This window comes from Hydra vulgaris, chromosome 08, assembly GCF_038396675.1.
Source record: "Hydra vulgaris chromosome 08, alternate assembly HydraT2T_AEP".
In the NCBI taxonomy this organism is placed as follows: Eukaryota; Metazoa; Cnidaria; class Hydrozoa; order Anthoathecata; family Hydridae; genus Hydra; species Hydra vulgaris.
The window spans coordinates 3,260,851-3,280,000 of NC_088927.1; the positions used below are offsets into that span (position 1 = coordinate 3,260,851).

General features: G+C 25.4%; 1 protein-coding gene across 2 annotated transcripts in view; it reads right to left on the minus strand.

Moving 5' to 3' along the window:
- The window catches only part of LOC100215717 (voltage-dependent T-type calcium channel subunit alpha-1G), an 83,854-nt gene that overhangs the window by 38,366 nt on the left and 26,338 nt on the right, over positions 1-19,150 (minus strand). For both annotated transcript variants that reach the window (XM_065802288.1, XM_065802289.1), the window contains exons 3-13: positions 18,595-18,837; positions 18,408-18,502; positions 16,582-16,765; positions 14,449-14,785; positions 14,277-14,369; positions 11,447-12,322; positions 7,799-7,950; positions 7,264-7,555; positions 6,318-6,476; positions 783-961; positions 559-634 (exon numbers count right to left, since the gene is read on the minus strand). In XM_065802288.1, the coding sequence (XP_065658360.1) occupies positions 559-634; positions 783-961; positions 6,318-6,476; positions 7,264-7,555; positions 7,799-7,950; positions 11,447-12,322; positions 14,277-14,369; positions 14,449-14,785; positions 16,582-16,765; positions 18,408-18,502; positions 18,595-18,837 (2,686 nt within the window). The remainder of the gene's footprint in view (positions 1-558; positions 635-782; positions 962-6,317; positions 6,477-7,263; positions 7,556-7,798; positions 7,951-11,446; positions 12,323-14,276; positions 14,370-14,448; positions 14,786-16,581; positions 16,766-18,407; positions 18,503-18,594; positions 18,838-19,150) is intronic.

The following is a 19,150-nucleotide window of genomic DNA, read 5'->3' on the forward strand; positions in this document are numbered from 1 at the left end:
GGGTACAAAAAACACTTAATTCAAAACTCACACTACCTATATTTAATATAATTAAGTAAAATTAACAAACTTAAAGTTAATTTGTGAAAAATAAATTTTAAAAATTTAGGGAGGTTATTACTACTTTAAGGAGGTTATTACTACTTTAGTGAGGTTATATTACTACTTTAGGGAGGTTATATTACTACTTTAGGGAGGTTATATTACTACTTTAGTGAGGTTATATTACTACTTTAGGGAGGTTATATTACTACTTTAGTGAGGTTATATTACTACTTTAGGGAGGTTATATTACTACTTTAGGAAGGTTATATTACTACTTTAGGGAGGTTATATTACCAAACACACATAATTAAAAGCTTGCATAACTTGCATTTAATTTAACTAAGTATAACAAGCCTAAAATTAATTTAGGGAGGTTATACCATAATTTAGAAAGGTTATACCATAATTTAGGGAGGGTGTAACATATAGGTAGCATTTATATTATACATACATTATACTATAATTTAGAGAGGTTTTACCATATAGGTACAAAAACATGCACATTGTTATAACCTTTTCTTCCTGTTTTTCTTCTAACTCTGTATCTTTTTTGGCTATATGAGTTTCTGATGCAAACTTTTTATTATTTCTAAAAAAAAAAAAAAAAAATTTTTTTCAATAACTTTAAAGTACAAAATACAAAAGCATTGTCATTATTATAGAATTGATCTTATTTATTATCATATTTTTTTTACCTTAATATATTATTGTGAGACAATTCGTTAAAAGAATTTTACCTTAACAAAATATCTTTGTGAGACAATTCGTTAAAAGAATTTTCTTGACTAAGAATATTAGGTAAGGAGTAGTAATGGATTTTTTTTGAATTTACCAATACACGATTTTCTTTTGCATCATTATGCAAAAATTCTCGACTAATTGACTTTAGTTTCAATGGAGAAGATAAAATACCATCCTGAAATTAATAATTAAAAAAATGTAAAATAAAAGTGCAAAATTATTTAAATAAAAATTAAACAAAAAAACTTAAACTCTTGGAAATTATTTTAAAAACTACAGGTTTCAGCAAAAACAAAACGCCAGCATTTGTTGTAAAAATATTTCTTTGACTCTTTGTGTCGTAATTAATTTGATATAAAATTAAAATTATGAAAAGCTGAAAAAATATATTCAAACAAAATATATATAAATATTCAACTATAAAAATCTATATTTAATGATGCCTAAAAATATAACTGGACCAACGCATAACCATTAGCCCATGCATGTAATTTTTTGGCCAAAGTTTTAAAATTTCATGAAAATGTTAACCTATTAGGATTTTTTTTTTGCTTTCAGGTACATAGATTATAGACAAAATATATTTATTAGAAAAAAACATTTGCAGAAATAGATTTGAATTTTTAAATTATTGAATTAAATTTAAACTAATAATTCAAATTTTAAATTTAAAATTTAAATTATTACAGTTTTAGTGACATCACAAAATGATTTTGTCCATATCAATTCCACAATTAATTGCATTATAAAAAAAACTTGATTGTTTCAGTGCCATGTTTGTTTGCATTTCAATCTCATAATGACTTGTGCTACATAAAATAATTCTATCTTTAGCGCTGCAAACCTATTAATTTTAAACCTATTAATATTAATTATTTGCTATTAAACTCAAATGAGTAGGGGGAGCAAAACCATACATTTCTAAGATTATCCAACGCAGATGGTAAAATATTTATAAGCACATTTCCCCTTTCATTTCTTTATGTTTGTGTGATTTCCATAAATGTTTTTTTGATAAAATGATTATACAAGCTAACAAGATATCAAAGATATCTTGTTAGCTTTTTATAACCATAAAGGATAAAAGATATCAAGCCTATAACATGATATAAAAGCTTATTAGGCCTATAAAGTTTATATCATGATATAAAAGCTAACAAACAGAAATTAAACTCATTTATCCCCATTTTCCACAGAATCCTCATAATTTATTCTGTTAGAAGAAATTTCCATTACTAGAAATGATTGAAATGAATAAATTAACTAAAATTAAAATAATTAAAATAAGGTCCATATTACTGTTAGAATGTCCATCTTGCTGTTAGAATGTCCATCTTGCTGTTAAAATGACCCATTATTGCTCTCTTTTTTGCTCTTACTCAAATAAATCTCTTAAAACTAAAGATTGTTTTAGAAGTTGAATTTTTATATAGGATTGTTTCTACTTATTAATCTTCACCTAAAAGGTTAAAGATTTGTTTTGGCTCTTGTGTGCAACCATACTATAAATTGACTTGAAGCCAGACTCTTGACCAGGCTCCTTTTTTTTTTTTTTTAGATTTTTAAGCTTTTTAGTTAACAGGAAGTAAACTGATACAAGAAACTTGACAACTTAGTTACAAGTTTTTTAGGTAAACTCTTCTAACTCGTATTTTTATACATGCAATGAAAGTAAGAAGGAATCTGTATTGAGCCACCTTAATTAGACTATAATGCTTAGCTTTTTAAATTTGACTGACAAAGCAAACCATTATTTCATTTGCAATATATTTATAAAGCCTAATTTTGACTTTTAAACACTTCTTTTTAAGTTTGATAATGAAGATATTTAGCTTGATGATAATGAAGATACCACATCAGGCAAAGTATAAAGATCTTTCTTTTTATCGAGAGGAAAAAATTTTTTAGTTTATGCATTAAATGTCAATGCATAGGTTTTTTCACTTTTTTAATTAAAGAGAATACAAGAAACACCTTCAGACTCTTAAAATTCTTTTTTTTTTTTTTATTTAAGTTTTATTTCTTTAACTCTTATATTTTCTTTTATATTTTCTATATTTTCAGCAATAAAAAAAAAACCAAATCATCTAAAGCAATTGAAAACAAGAATCTTCTTCATCATCAGAATCCCTTTATCATCTTACTTCTTACAACTACCTTAATGCTGACTGGGGCTCTTTTAGTGATTTACTTTGTGATGGCCCTTGGGTAAAAATCTTCATCTTCCTGCTGACAAATGTGCTTCTTATGTAACTTCTTGTATTTAGGCTGGCATGGAATCTTTTATTCCCTCTTGAAGATTCCAAGTCAAGCCTCACTCTTCTCCATGTTTTCCTCTCATTGTACTGCTGCAATTTCCAATTGTAACCATTAATACTATATCTATTGCCAAAACAATTTTCTAGAAAATGGAGGTCTGTTTACTATTGCTAGAAACCATTGTAAAAAGGTTTCATCTAACGCCAAAGCCCGCTATTCTCAGGACACAGAACCTCATATTTCATCTCAAAAATTAGGCTCCAGAAACTTCTGGAGAATCTTTAACAGTGTCTATAATAAGGGTAAACCTGTTATTCTACCTCACTTGTATGGTTTAGATTTTGATACCTCACCTAAGGACAAAGCTGAATTGTTTGCAAAAAACTTTTCATCAATCTCATTTCTTGATTCCACTAATCATATCCTCTTGGTACAACCAACAAACAGGTTAATGCTTGGCATTCATAATACTCCACTTTCTATACCTAAAATGTTTTCCTTCTACAGGTCATAACCATATATAGCCTTCTGAATTAACTCTTACTTCTTATTCCGGATTCTATTTTTTATCTATAAATCTTAAATCCGTCCTTGTATGGAATACTGCTGTCATATCTGGAGCAGATTTTCAAATGATGCCCTTTCTTTTTTAGACAAGGTGCAAAAATGCATTGTAAGCATAGCTGGACCTGCTCTTGCAGGCAAAATTCAACCATTGTCACATAATTGTAATGTTTCTTTTCTTTCTCTTTTCTGTAAATACTATAATGGGCACTGCTCTAAAGAGCTAGCGTCTCTTGTATTATCTACTAAAATTCATTCTTATAATACTCATCATTCAATTAAATCTTATCTTTTTACTGTGACTGTTCCTAAGTGCTCCAAAAGTTCTTATTTACCAGGTTTTTCTCCTCAAACATCAGTTCTTTAAAACTCGCTCCCTTCATCTTGTTTTCTTGATTCATATAATTTGCAATCTTTTAAGACTTCTGTTAATCGTTATCTTGCTTATAACTTCATCTTTTTCTTCCATTAACTTCCAACTCTAATAGTGGTTGCTTGCAGCCTTCTTAGAAGTGAAGATTTTTTTTAAAAAAGATTATATTTAACTGCAGTTTCAGTTAAAAAAATAATAATATTTTTAAAAGTATGGGAAATTAAATGTTCCCAATGAATATTTCTCTGTAAGCATTATTCCTGTAAGTTTTTGTTATTTTTGTAATTTGTCCTAGAATAAATATTAGAAAAATATTAACTATTAACTACAGAAATAGAAATTTAACTTTTTTATCAAGAAATAAATAAATGAAAAAGTTTAAATAAACTAAAGGTAAAGAACTTCCATACAAACGGATAAAATAAGAAATTCTCTTTAGGTAAAAAGGGGAGGAGCAGTACATGGTTGGCACAAACCACATGTCATTGATTTGTACTTTTACACTGCATTAATATATATGAACATATGAATATTGTATCGCATTCTCATATTAAAAATGTAATGAAAATGCTTGAGTATTCTCCAGAACAGATTACTTGGTAAAAAAATATCTGTATAAAAACAACACCGAAATTTGAAAAAATGAAAAGTTTAATGTTGAAAATAGTTATATTAAACTTTGTAATACACAAATAGTGTTACATTTTATCAAAAATAAATTAACAGCAACTTTCAAGATATTAAAGTAATTTAAAATCAAATTTTTTTTGACATAATTGAGTTAATGTTATAAACTACTTTTTATTAAATGATATTGCACAACACTTGACTTCCATCACAACACCTGTTTTTGCAATCTGAATAGTTTTGTTGGCTCTTATACCTAATCCATATCTTTTTTAACTCACAATGAACAGGTTCACCTGTTTGTTCTGAGTAAGTTAAAAATAATTGATTGACATTCTTAAAGATTCAATTATTGAAAATCAAATTTTTTTCGATCACTAATATCATGAGTAAAAATACTTTGTTCTTGTTCATGATATTGTTTTATTTATCAATTGTCCTTGCTCCTATAAAACCAAGTGCATGATATCCTCAAAACCAAATGCATGATATCCTTAAAAAGTATATACTATTTAAGTTTAAATACTGTTAAAAGCCAGGCCATAATTTTTAATAATAGTTTTCCGAATGTTCTAACATTCTTTAACATGTATTTTGAAGATAAAAAAGATTGTCTAACTTTATTTCATTATGTTCTAAAACTCTCTCTGTAATCAATAAATTTACAGGATTTGTTGCTAAATTTACCATGTAAATTAAAGTTCAATGCTTTTGATTTTCTCAGATAATTAACTTTGTGACTCATTTTGCAGAAAATTCTAATTAAAAAACAAATGTTTCTTGTGTCTCATCTCTGATCTTAGGCTGAAGTCAGTTTCTGCTTGTTCTGTGGGGGTTCAGATTAATTTAAGTATTGATATTGATAAAAACAGTTTCTACTTGTTCTCTGGTGGTTCAGATCAATTTAAATATTGATATTGATAGAAACAGTTTCTACTTGTTCTCTGGTAGTTCAAATCAATTTAAGTATCAATATTTAAAAAATTATTTTTTTCAGACTGTTTAATCGAATTAAGATATTTTATACTGTTAGACGTGTTTATATAGAGAAAGATTATATTCTTAGACATATGATAAAGTTATTAAAAAAATGAAAAAATAATATAAATAGACATATGATAAAGTTATTAAAAAAATGCAAATACAAGAAAGCTGTGTATGAGTTGAATAGATATTTACAGTAAATGCCATTGTAATTTCACATTTTATTATAGAGCCACTAGTGTCAACTGTTTAATTCAGATTAATTAATTACATCATTATTGCATCATTGTTACATCATTATTACACCATTATTATCAAACTTTTATTGCTATTATTATTAGTTTATTATCTTGAAAAGATTTTTTTATGTTTTTAACCTCCCTACCCCTTAATAGTGTATGGGGGAGAAAAAATGGAAATGTTTGTGCAATTAGATTTTTTAACATTAATTTGACATGCATAAATAATTAACAAACATCTGCATGCATTAATATACTACTACTTGTAGTTCAAACAATCGACAATTAATACAACCATGTCAAATGTATTGCTCATAAATTTACTGCAACATAAACAAAATTTAAAAAATAAATTATAAAAAGATGCAATGTTCAATCAATAAGATTATGTGAAAAAATAAAATAATGCCAATATTAGTTTGGTTTCACAAGTTCAGCTAATGCAACATGGTTATTCAAATTAAACAAACAAAAAATTTAATTACTGTTTCTGTAGAGAAACCTTCAACGAGAATGGCAACTAGAAGATTAAATAGAATGTAGTTTCCAAGAACCATAATAAAAATAAAATAAATTGATGCCCATTTAGTAGTTCCTCGAACAGCATCATAAAGTACTGCATTCCAATCTTCTTGCGTCAAAACCTTTAAAAAATAATATAAAAAAAATGTAAACAAATTTTCCGTAGTTTTTATTTAAACACAATATTTTCAATACTTAATAAATTTTAACAAACTTTTTGGTAAATGTAAAAAACCAATTTATTTATTATTTAATTTAAAAAAAGATACAAAACAAAAATAAAATAATTTAAGAAAAATAAAAATCAAAACTTTTTGTTGCATTAAATAAAGAAACTCAAAAAAAAAAAAAAAAAATTATCTTTTTAAAAAAAGTATTTAATTTTTATTATTGATGCAATCAAGCTTCTTGGTTCAAAACTTAATGAAAATAAAACTTTTATAAAAAAGGAAAAACAAAATGAGAAAGAACAGTTGAAAGAAGAAAAAAAGTGAGAAAAAATAGAAACTACAAATACAAAAATTAATTAGAAAAAAATTGTTTTGGTGACAATAGTGGAAAAGATCTGGCAATCATCCTTATATTAACATGACTCCAAGTAAAGTTAATCAAATATTAGTCATATAAGAAAATAACAATTATGTCTAGAAAAACAAGATGATGAAACTTTAATTAAATATTATCAATTATTATTTATTATAATTATATTTTCTTAAACAACACAAAACGCATTATACTGGCAGCCAAGCACACCCTATTCATAATAATAGTAGAACACATATAATAGTGTATCAAAAATATATCTTAATATAAAATCATAAAAATATAAAATAATATATAAAAAGTATAAATATATAAAGTATAAATATGTTAAAATTTTTTCTAAAAACCTTTCAATTCTTTAATCACCTGAAACACAGTAATTAGTGACCACATTAGGTTGTCAAAATTGTGTCTAACAGAACCTTCCTCAAATATCATTTTTGCACCAAATAAATGCATTCCAAGAATCGAACATGTAAATATAAAAATAGAAAGTAACCCAAGGAAAGTCATGACACTATCAAGAGTTGCTAACATAACTTTAACTTGTTTTTGAAGCATTGGCATAAAGCGTATTAATTTGAAAATTCTCATTAAACGAAATGTTCTCAAAACAGAAACTCCGCCACCTTTGCTTGCCCCAATAAATTCAACAAGACTAAAATAAATAAATTATTAAAAAGAAAAATGAAAGAAAAAAAAGAATTTACAACAAAGTTTAAAACAGTTTAAATGTATTTTATTTGTATTTATTTCTTTATTCGTATTTACTTGAATTTTAAATCTTTGTTACAAATGTTTATACTGCTCCATAAAATTGTATATATATTTATATTTATATATTTATAATAATATTGTATATATTTATTCATAACATTTGCATTTATAAGAAAAAATCTACCTAATTATAACAATAACTGCATCAAAAACATTGAATGGATCTTTGATATAAGAATAAAAACCATAAGCAGACAGCTTGAAAATGCATTCAAACGTAAAAACAACAGTGAATATAGTATTAAAAACTTCAAGTGCTGCAGTCAACTTTTCCGGCTTAATAAATTATAAAATGCAAGTTAATATGCAATAAATAAATATAGCTATGCAAATACTCTAATAAATATTTATAAATAATAATAGAAAATACTCATAAAATATAATATTATTTTATCTTATACAAAAAAAAATTAACAATTAGATAACAAACTATATCAATTAGGAGTTTGAGTTAGGGCAGCAATTCTTTTTTCATTATTCTTTGCTTCTTTCTTTTTTTTCTGAAAGAGCAACATTCCATACGGATATTTCAGAAAAAAGAGTTGTGTATTAGTGTAAAAAAGAAAAAAATGTTATTGTATTCTACAAATAGAGTGCTCAATGTTCTTAAAAAACAGATCAATAATGCCTCCTGAACCTGAATGACTTTTTAACTTTTTGTTCAATAATTCATTTTCTGTGTCATAAATTGATGAAATTTTATTCAAATGTAATGAAAATTGGTTTTATTCTAATTTATTAAAGGTCACTCACAACATAAAACTTTAAAAATGGTATATAAGTAGTACTTGCAGGCAACAACATTATAACTTTCTGAAGTCTTAAGTTTTCTTGAACCTTATAAAACTTTCAAGAATTTTCTGGACTGTTCTGGATGTTTTTAGAAATCTCTGAAATTTGCTAGAATTTTCTGGAGCCTTCTAGAAGATTATGGAAATTAGCAAAATTTAGACTATATAAGCTGCCTGATTAAGCAATGCTAAAAATTATATATGAATCTTTATTTGCTAGATAGCAGTCAAATAAGATAGAAGTTCAATAGCACTTATATTTACTATTATGGCCTTTTAGAAATATATTCAAGTATTAATCGTCAATCATAATATCCTATAAGAAAAAATTCTTATAGGACATTATGATTGACGTTGATCATACAAAGTCTTCAGTTATACTGCACATTGACAATATCTTTCACTTTATTCCTAATCGAGTAAAAGAAGTACACATCTTCAGCAACAATACCACTCCAAAATTCAAAAACAAAACCATTATAGCTGCAATGGTTGTGTTTAAAAAGCATTTTAAGAAAAAATTATTTCAGCATTTCTTTGCAGCAATGTACAAGAAAGAAGTAGTTGATGGAATGGGAGCTACTGTTAAGCAAATTACAGGGCTGAGAATTAAATCTAGTCAATGCGAGATCAGTTCAGCAGCAGATTTTGCACAAAATTTGCAAATATCTGTAATTCATATGTCAGAAAACGATACAAGACAACAAAAAAATGAACTTGGATTTAGTTCAATTTTAAGCTAATCAAGAAAAATCAAAGATATATCAAAATTGCGTTATTTTTATGTTCAGAATGATAACGTTTTTCCCATGCTATATTCACATGAGTATAATCAAAGTTTATTACAAAATAACAAAACTTTTTAAACATGATTTTATTTTCATTTTTTTATTTCATCTCTGAACGTTGCGCCACTGAATTGTTTTTTTCTGCAAAATAAAATGGTATGAAAACTTTGTTGTTTGTGGCTTGTTTTTAATGAATATCATAAAGTAGCCAAATGAATAAATTACAACAACAAAATCTGATTAGTCTAGCAAGAATTAAATATATATATATATATATTATATATATATATATATATATATATATATATATATATACATATATATATATATATATATATATATATATATATATATATATATATATATATATATATATGTATGTATATATATATATATATATATATATATATATATATATATATATATATATATATATATATATATATATATATATATATATATTTCTAATACTAAAATTCTGCTTTACAAAAAAGAAAACAATTGTTGTAGTATAAAATAACTAATATAATATGGTTGACAAATTGTCAGTCATTTTTATAGTTAAAATATAATCTCAAGCACAATAAAAATCAGTAAGTGTTACGCAAAATAAATAAACAATTGCATTTTGTAAGCAAAAATCAATAAGCGGATATCTTTAAATTATCAAGTGATTTCATATTGTTCTTCTTGTTAGTAATAAATTATGACTGGCTATACAGGGAAGGGGATGGGGGGTGGCGATAGAAATAAAACTTAAGTGATCTATTTATTTAAACCTATAAAAATATTTATCTAAACCAATAAAAATACTTATTTAAACCTATAAAAATATTTATTTAAACCTATAAACTAAATTAGCAAAATGGAAAGAATTATATGTTTTTTGCTATAACATGTCTCTTTTTGCTTTGACAAAATTTCGAAAGTGCCCTGAAAAATGCAGGTAAAAACAATAAATTTTGAATTAATAAATTATGAATCTATAAAAACAATAAATTATGAATTAACACATTATTTATGGCAGTACTTTGCTTTACAGCTGCCATTTATAATAACTTATATAGTTTAAGTACATTTTATAATTTAGATTATTGCTTTTTTTAGCTTAAATTCTTACGCTTTTTTTTTAATTATGTGCAACACTACTTAGCACCTTTAACAACTAAATTGATAACCATTTAAAACTTATATAACATTTATCAATTCAAAAATTTTAAATTTTCATGGAAATTATTTACAGTATAGGGTTTTTTTAAAGGGGCTTACTCACAATATATATATTTTTTTGACAAAAATAACAAACCATGTAAGACTAAACTGCTATGTGTTATACAACGTATACATGCATTAACAATCTTAATAGATTGCTTATTTCTTTGCTAATAAACCTAGATTTATAATTAACTTAAAGCCCATTTAACTTTTTTTTTTATATAAAAATTATTGTTTATACATGTATTTGTACTTGTAATGATCATGTACTAAAAATATACTAAAATAAAAAAAACTACTTCAAAACTTATGCAAAAAAAACTAAAAAATTGCTAAAAAAAAAAATGTTTTTTTGACCCAAAAAAAATAAGAGGAAAGAGTTTCTTTGCAACTCATAATATAAAACTCTAATAAATAATAATAAAAATAATAATATAAAATTCTAGTAAATAATAACAAAAATAAAAATACAAAACTTTAATATAATTAAATTTAAAAGTTAAATATGATGTGAAGGAAAGTTAAAAATGAAGTTGTGAAGAAGTTTTTTTGCTCTACTGTAAAAATTAAAAAAAATTTGATTTTCGATGTCTCCAATTAATGTATGAAAATCAAAACATTAAAAGGTTTTGTGAAGGTTTTTGTTTTTTTTAAATCAAAATTTTTAAACTTGAATAAAAAATATAAAAACTTAATAACACAAAAACTATCAAATATATATATATATATATATATAATAAAGAATTAATAAATATAAAAACTATAATAAAAAAGCCATACAAAAAATTATTGAATATAAAACAATATAAAAAAATTTTACAAAAAAAAATAAAAAATTTAATACATATTTTTATAATTAATATAATATAATTAATTTAATACTAACATATTTTTATAAAATCATTTTTTTTATTTAAATCTCTATTTCTTATTAAAACTATAAACATAAAAGAATAAAAAATTGAAACACAAACCTACTTGATTATAATGTTCACAAGCCATTGTTAAAGAGTTTAAAAAAATTGCAATCATAATTGAATACTTAAAAACATTAGATTCACAACAAACTCTGAACTTGTTGCGCATAAGTGATAAAAAATTAGTAATTTTTTTTTCTTTGTATGAAACATCCGGCTTTAGATTTTCATTGTCATAGCAACCAGCATTTTTACATTCTTCTAAATAGTCCTCATCAACTTCTTCTTCACTTAAACTATGATCCACAAGACTTTGATATACAGCATTAACAGAACAATCGCCAGAAGAATCCACTTTTGAAACAGTAGGAAACATCGAAATGGCAGTCAAAACTGGTGCAGATGCAATTAACTTGGATTTTCCATGACATATCACCACTGTCTTATCTGGAATAATCAAAGACGCAGTGTTTCTTGGTAGCAACATTAGTTGATTAAATATTGAATTTTCTGTTAAAGTTTTAATGCATTTAGATGCATGATGATTTTCATCAGGAAGCGAATCATTTTCTGCATCATCTAAATCTTTTTTAACACTTGAACAAAGATGCAAATGGTGGTGATGATGGTGATGGTGATAATGATGATGGAAATGAACAGTTCCATCTGAACCATTTTGGAGCTTTGCATTTTTTATATTATTTTTGTGAATAAATCTTCGACGCAGTCTTCTATAGCTGTTTCTAATGCTATATTTTGCCAAACTCAAAATTTGGCGATAACATCCACTATTTTCATTTTCGCTCATTGATGTAAATGTTCCTGGTCTTGTTTTTTTTCTTGCTTCAGCCATAAGAGCTGATTCCCTCTGACGAGTTTCTGAGAACTGAGTAGCAACAACTACTAGACACAGATTTGTAAGCAAATAGGAACCAATCTGTTGATAAAAAATATGCTAACACTTTATTATTAATTTACAAAAAATAATATATATATAACATATAAAAACTAATAACAAAAATATAATTAATTTTTTTTTGTTTTTTTAATTTAACATTTGTGGTTCCATACTGGAAAAACAAAAACAAACATGACTACTTTAATGTAACAATGGGCAGTTATGATGAAGCAGAAATTTGTGAATTTGTTGGACTATATACTTTATATTTATTAAGTCAAATAATCATCATTAATGATTTAGAACCACAATAAATGATAAAAAATGTAAAAAAATCTAGTCCAAAGGTCAATAAAATTAGAAAGAATATTATTAAACTTTTTTAAAAAAATTGGTTTTCAAACTGAAATAAGCATAAAATTAAAAATGGTAAACTTTCTTGATGTCGCATTTAACCTCTCTGAAAATTCATATAAGTGTTTCAAAAAACTGAATGATTTATTTTGTTTAATATTAACTCAAACCATCCCAAATTCAAAAACAAATCATTTCAATTTTCAAACAGGATAAACCAAAATTCCTGAAAACGTAACCGATTCCTCTAAACGTATGTACCAACGTATGTACCAAGATGCCAATAAATAAAGTGAATTTCAAAATTTTGAACTTGAGTTTAAATTTGAAAAAACTAGAAAAAAAATAAAAAACAAAACAAAACAGAACTAGAAACTTAAAAGAAATATAACAAAAATTTTTCTACTAACATAGGAAAAATGTTTTTAAAATTGCTAGATAAACACTCCAAAGCCTCTAATAAATCAAAATTTTTAATAAAAATACAATTAAAATCAGCTACAGTTGAACATAAAATGTGGATAGAATTATAAAAGGTTACAATAATGCTTTGTTAAACAAAAAAAATAAATTCTAAACTAATAAATTACAGAAAATTATAATTATAAACAAAAAAACGATTGCCCAATGATTGGAAAATGTTTATCAAAAAACAAGATATATAAATGTTATTTCTTCTAGAAATGTACCTGATAAACAGTATATTGGTTTAACAGAGGGTAAACAGAAAAAACATTTGCCAATCATAAGAAATCTTTAAAAAATAAAATGTATTTAAAAGACACCAGGCTGTCAAATTACATACAGGAACTGAAAGAAAAAAAGTCCATCCTTAAAACAAGTCCTGCCTATAACATATCCAAAAATGCATATTTTGTTTACACAAAAAGTTTGAAATAATTACACATGCAAACTTAAAATGTTTATTAATGAAAAATTTGTAATTGATTTCTAAATGCATTCAAAAAACTATGAAAATAAATAAGCTCAAAAAATAATAATAAATCTCCCTTTCGAAAATATATCTCTTAAAAAAATATATCTCTAAAAACAGAAGTAAAGAATTCTATAGAATTCTTTTTACAATAGTGTCAAATTATTCCACAAATGTATGACATATTACAGTAAGTTAAGCCATTTATGACTTCCTGTATTTTAATTTTTTGTATTAATTGAAGTTTTATTAATTTGATCATTCATTTCTAATAAGTCTTTATTGATGAAATACAGTGTAAAATGGAAAAAGTTTGCTAAGTATGAATGGGATAAATAACACCCAAAAAAATTGTTTTTTTCATTAACATTATTCATTTGCTACGAATATGCAAATCACTGTGAAATCCTAACACACAGCATATATACCATTTTATAAGCTATTATAATATATTATAAATAACATTTTTTTAATATCTACAAATAAAAATATTAATAAACTCTAAAAAACTAAGTTACTTCAAATAAAAGCAAGAATATATTATTATTGGTCTAAACCAATCATAAAAGGATCCAAACTAAATACCAAAAATTTTTTTACAGTATTTTGTTTACTTAATTATGTTTAAAAGAGATGATAACAACTATCCTACTTTATTTACCATAATTATGTAAATTATTTAGAAACATAAATTTGTTAACATACCACAATAAGAGTCAGAAAGTATATCCAAACCCAAGAACTATAGGCATCTTGTAAAAAATACATGATCTCAGACCAGCCTTCTAATGTAATTGACTAAAAAGCAAAAACACTAAATCAAAAAAAATAGGTTCAGTGTTGGTCATCAACAAAAATAAATTAACTTAAAACTTACTTGAAAAATTGCAATGAATGCATCACTAACACTGTCAAAAGATATAACATTATAATGTGGGTTTGAATTACTTGCATGGCAATGAGTGTATAAAAGATTCCAGTTAAAACAATCGGATGTATTATCATTTGAAGATATTAAATTAGAAAAAACTGAAACATTTTTAATATCAGTCAATGTCATGTTTGCTGAGTTTAGCATTGTAAAGAAGTTTAAACTACAATTGTCATATTTTGGTATAAATTTAGAGTTGCAAGAAACTTGACCGCTATTCATAGCAGATGAACATATTAAACTCCAATCATCTCCATCTGGTAACTTGTAATATCGAGATATACTAAACAAAAATAAATATGTTATACTTAAAAATATAATTATATGAAAAATTTCATTAACTTTTTTATTAATTACTTATTTAATGGCTATTTTAGCTATACAATAAATTATATTCATTCCTTGTATACATATAATCATTGATTATATAATCTATATGTAAAATTTTTATAAAAAAACAAATATCTTAAAGATAAATGTCAAAAACCTTATTTTATACTTTATTTTCTTTTTACATTTCTTTTATTTTTTTTTATTTAGTTTTTTCTAATCTAAAGAAAAGAAAAAAGATTGCATTCAAGAAGAATTGTGTGTTGTTGTTGTTTTTATTGTTGTCATTGTTATTGTTTAGATTTTTTGTTTTGTTATGTTTTACTTTTAATAATTTACTTTTAAAGAGACCGCAAGCAACTACAATTTAAGTTAGGAGTTATATGGAAGTGGAAAACAGAGTTAAGCAGCAAGAAAACAGTTAACAGAAAGCTTAAAACTGTAAATTATTTAAGTCAGGAAAACATGGTAATGCAAGAGAATTTCTAAACAAGTTTAGGGAATGCTTGATGAACAAAAATCTTTAGAGCAAGAAGGGTCAGTTAGAGTAATAGGATGAAACTTTGTTGGACGCAAATTTGCTGATAAGAAACAAAAGTTTGTGTTTTAGTAGACAGAATAAAAGACGATAGCTCACTTGAGTAGCAACTGGTTTTAAAAAAAAGAACCTTACAATGCAACAGGATTCATGCTTGGCAGCTAAAGAAAATCCAACTACATTCACAATACATTTTTGGAACTTGTCTAAAAGATAAAAAGCATCGATCGAAGATTCAGTCCAAATATGACCAAGTATTCCAAAGATGAGTAAAAGTTTTATAGATTTAATGAAGGCTGAGGTCAAATATACTTAATCAAATACAATTACGTTAATTCTAGATTCTCAAATGCAAATTTAATACAAATATTAATATTAAAAACTTAAGATTGTTGCATCTTTCAAACTTAACATTTTTGCATCTGACAAACTTAACATTGTTGCATCTGACAAATTTGAGTTTGTTAGATGCAACAAAAAGATATTAGTTCGCATTCATAAGCAAATGCCTGACAGGTTTTAGCAATCAGGGCAACCAATTTTCCCAGCTAAACTAAACAATCAAAACAAGATGCTGGCTCGGAAAAGACATCATATGCAATAAATATCAGAAAATTATTAATACAAAATTGATAGTTTAGTTTTTCTAATTTCAATTAAACAACTTTTATTTAAATACAAATATTCAAAGAAAAATTTTGATTCAAATATAATACAAATACAAATAAAACAAAATAGCATATTATTACCAAATAAAAACGCAAGTACAAACATAAATTTATTTTACCTCAACCCTGTAGGTAGAGAATAGAAAGGAAAGATAATGCAAGCACAATAAAAAGAAGCAATATGGCAATACCTTAAAAGAAGAAAATACCTTAGTAGCAGATACTTTAAAAGATACCTTAATAGATGCTAACTATGAAATGAGTAATAACTGATAAGTTGTCAGTTTTTGATTGCTTAGACTGTTGTAAAAAATCAGTGGGAAAAACCATCATATAGATGAGAAACAAAATGGAACTAAGAATGGAACCGTGTGTTTTTCTAGATGTTACAAAAATTAAGAACAGTATTATAAGTAAGTAAAATAAATTTGTTCATTAACTGATACTTTTTTAATGTTAGCAAAAAAAAATTATTAAAACAAACTTAAATGTATAAAATAAAAAATAAATAATATCATAAAAACCAAGAAGAAAACAACCTACTTATTGTATTCAAGAATACTTGCAACATTTTCTGTTAAATTGTGAAAACACCGATTTCTAAGAATTCCTTGCCAAAGTTGGACCCCAATTATTGCAAAAACTGCAATTATCAGCATAAAAAGTATAAAAACATTTCCAAGCATTGGTAGAGTATCCAATAACAATGTAACAAGGATGCGTATACCTTATTGAAAAGTTTCAAAACTTCAAAAGAGTGAAAAATAAATTTGTATATATTGTATAAAAATAAGTAACTTCAACAGAACCAAAATCACACTAAAAAATCACACTAAAAAATCACACTAAATCACACACAATCACACTAAAAAATCACACTAAATCACACACAATCACACTAAAAAGAACTTAAATATTCCAAAAGTTTAAATTTTATTATTTACATCTTTAAGTTAAAATTTTTTTAATTTTTGTACTTAAAATTTTGATAAATTAACACTGTTTGGAGTATTTTTTTTAATGATTGTATTTAATTGTTTCTATACCATTTATATTTCATTAATCATTTCTTTTAAATCATTTTTAAAAGTATTCAACCATACAGCATACATAAAAGTTATTTTATGGATTTTCCTTATATAAAAGTGCTTACAATAAAAAAAATACTTATCTTGGGCAGATGTTAACTACTTCCAGCTACTGCCTTGTAGAAGGCCTCCTAGGCAAAGACGTAAGGGGTAAGCAGAATAGCTCTGCTAACCAGCCTTGAACCTTTTTTTATCTAGTAGGTTGGTGTAGATATAAACCTTTTGGTGCATTGTGTTCTGCCTAAGATGATGAATGCTGAACCTTCTTGACTCTAGTCATAAATTTTTAATTGAGCCTCCTTGATAGTGACTATGCAACTCTTCCTGTTATCTCCTTATGAGGAAACAGCTCTAAAACTTACAGATATTTAGTATTTATCTATTTTCAATTTTTTAAAAACCAAAACTTGTTGCCTAACAAACTAATAAACCTAACAAACTTAAGTTTGTTGCACCTAACAAACTTAAGTTTGTTGCACCTAACAAACTTAAGTTTGTCGCACCTAACAAGCTTAAGTTTGCCGCACCTAACAAGCTTAAGTTTGTTGCACCTAACAAACTTAAGTTTGTCGCACCTAACAAACTTAAGTTTGTTGCACCTAACAAACTTAAGTTTGTTGCACCTAACAAACTTAAGTTTGTTGCACCTAACAAACTTAAGTTTGTTGCACCTAACAAACTTAAGTTTGTTGCACCTAACAAACTTAAGTTTGTTGCACCTAACAAACTTAAGTTTGTCGCACCTAACAAACTTAAGTTTGTCGCACCTAACAAACTTAAGTTTGTCGCACCTAACAAGCTTAAGTTTGCCGCACCTAACAAGCTTAAGTTTGTTTTGATTTTTTCCTTACACTTCAACCCTTCAGAACTTTTGCTCTGTAACTCTATTTTTTTTTTTTTTTTTTTTATCTGTAGCTTCCAATGTATTAATGGTTGCTAGCAGCCTTTTTGGGAGCAATTTAGAATAAGAAACTTAAAAAAATACTTAAATAAGATATGGTTTTGAACAAGACCCACATTTTTCATCAAAATTTAACGAATTTAAGTACATTTTTATATTGAATAATGCTTTTAATATTATCAACAATATCTATTTTTACTTTTTTATTAGGCCTTGATATTATAAAATCATTCAATAAACAAAAAGTGATACCATTCATCATTTATCATAAAAATCCTTAGTCACTTATGACTTATAGACTCAGCTAATTTTAATATTTAAATAGAAATTTCAACAAGCACAAAATACAGAGACAAGTAATTACTTTAAATTTAACTTACTAGGAACTCTATTTATTGCACGAAGAGGTCTTAAGACTCGAATAACTCTAATAGAGCTAAGAAACTCTCCATCCCCATATGCTAACTCGAAGGTGCTTTAAAAAAATGGTACACTACTCAATAAATTTTAGACATTAAAAACTTAAGTTACATCAATTTGATGAAGAATAGCAATTTAAAATTTTACCCAGCAGAAACAATAAATAAATCTAGCCTATTCCACGTTTCAGATAAATACCCTTGTTTTCCAAAAACACCAAAGGCTACCATTTTAATAACCATTTCTAATGCAAAATATACATATATACAGGTTTCAACGATTTCCAGAGCTTTGCATGACTGTTTTTTACATTTAACATCATATGGATCAAATAAACCAAGGGTAATGCAGTTCGCAAATATTATTGTCATAGTCAACTTTTCCAGGAATCTGTAACTTTTATTAAGGAATTAATAAACAGAAAAAGAAAAAGAAAAAATAGAACTAGTGACTTTTTTTTTTGCACTTTTTTTTGTCTGAAAAAAGTTTAAAACTTGGTGTTTTTATTCACACAAATGTTCTGTAGCCTTAGTAACATACTAATTAAAAAAGGATTTTTCCATTCACATAAATATTAATTGATCAATAAAATGTTAAAAATTAGAACTACAATTAGCATATAGTTAAAAAAAATTAAGTCAATTTTAGATACATAAATAGTACAATGTTAAAAGTTTTGTTAGATATTGCAACCTTTAAACCT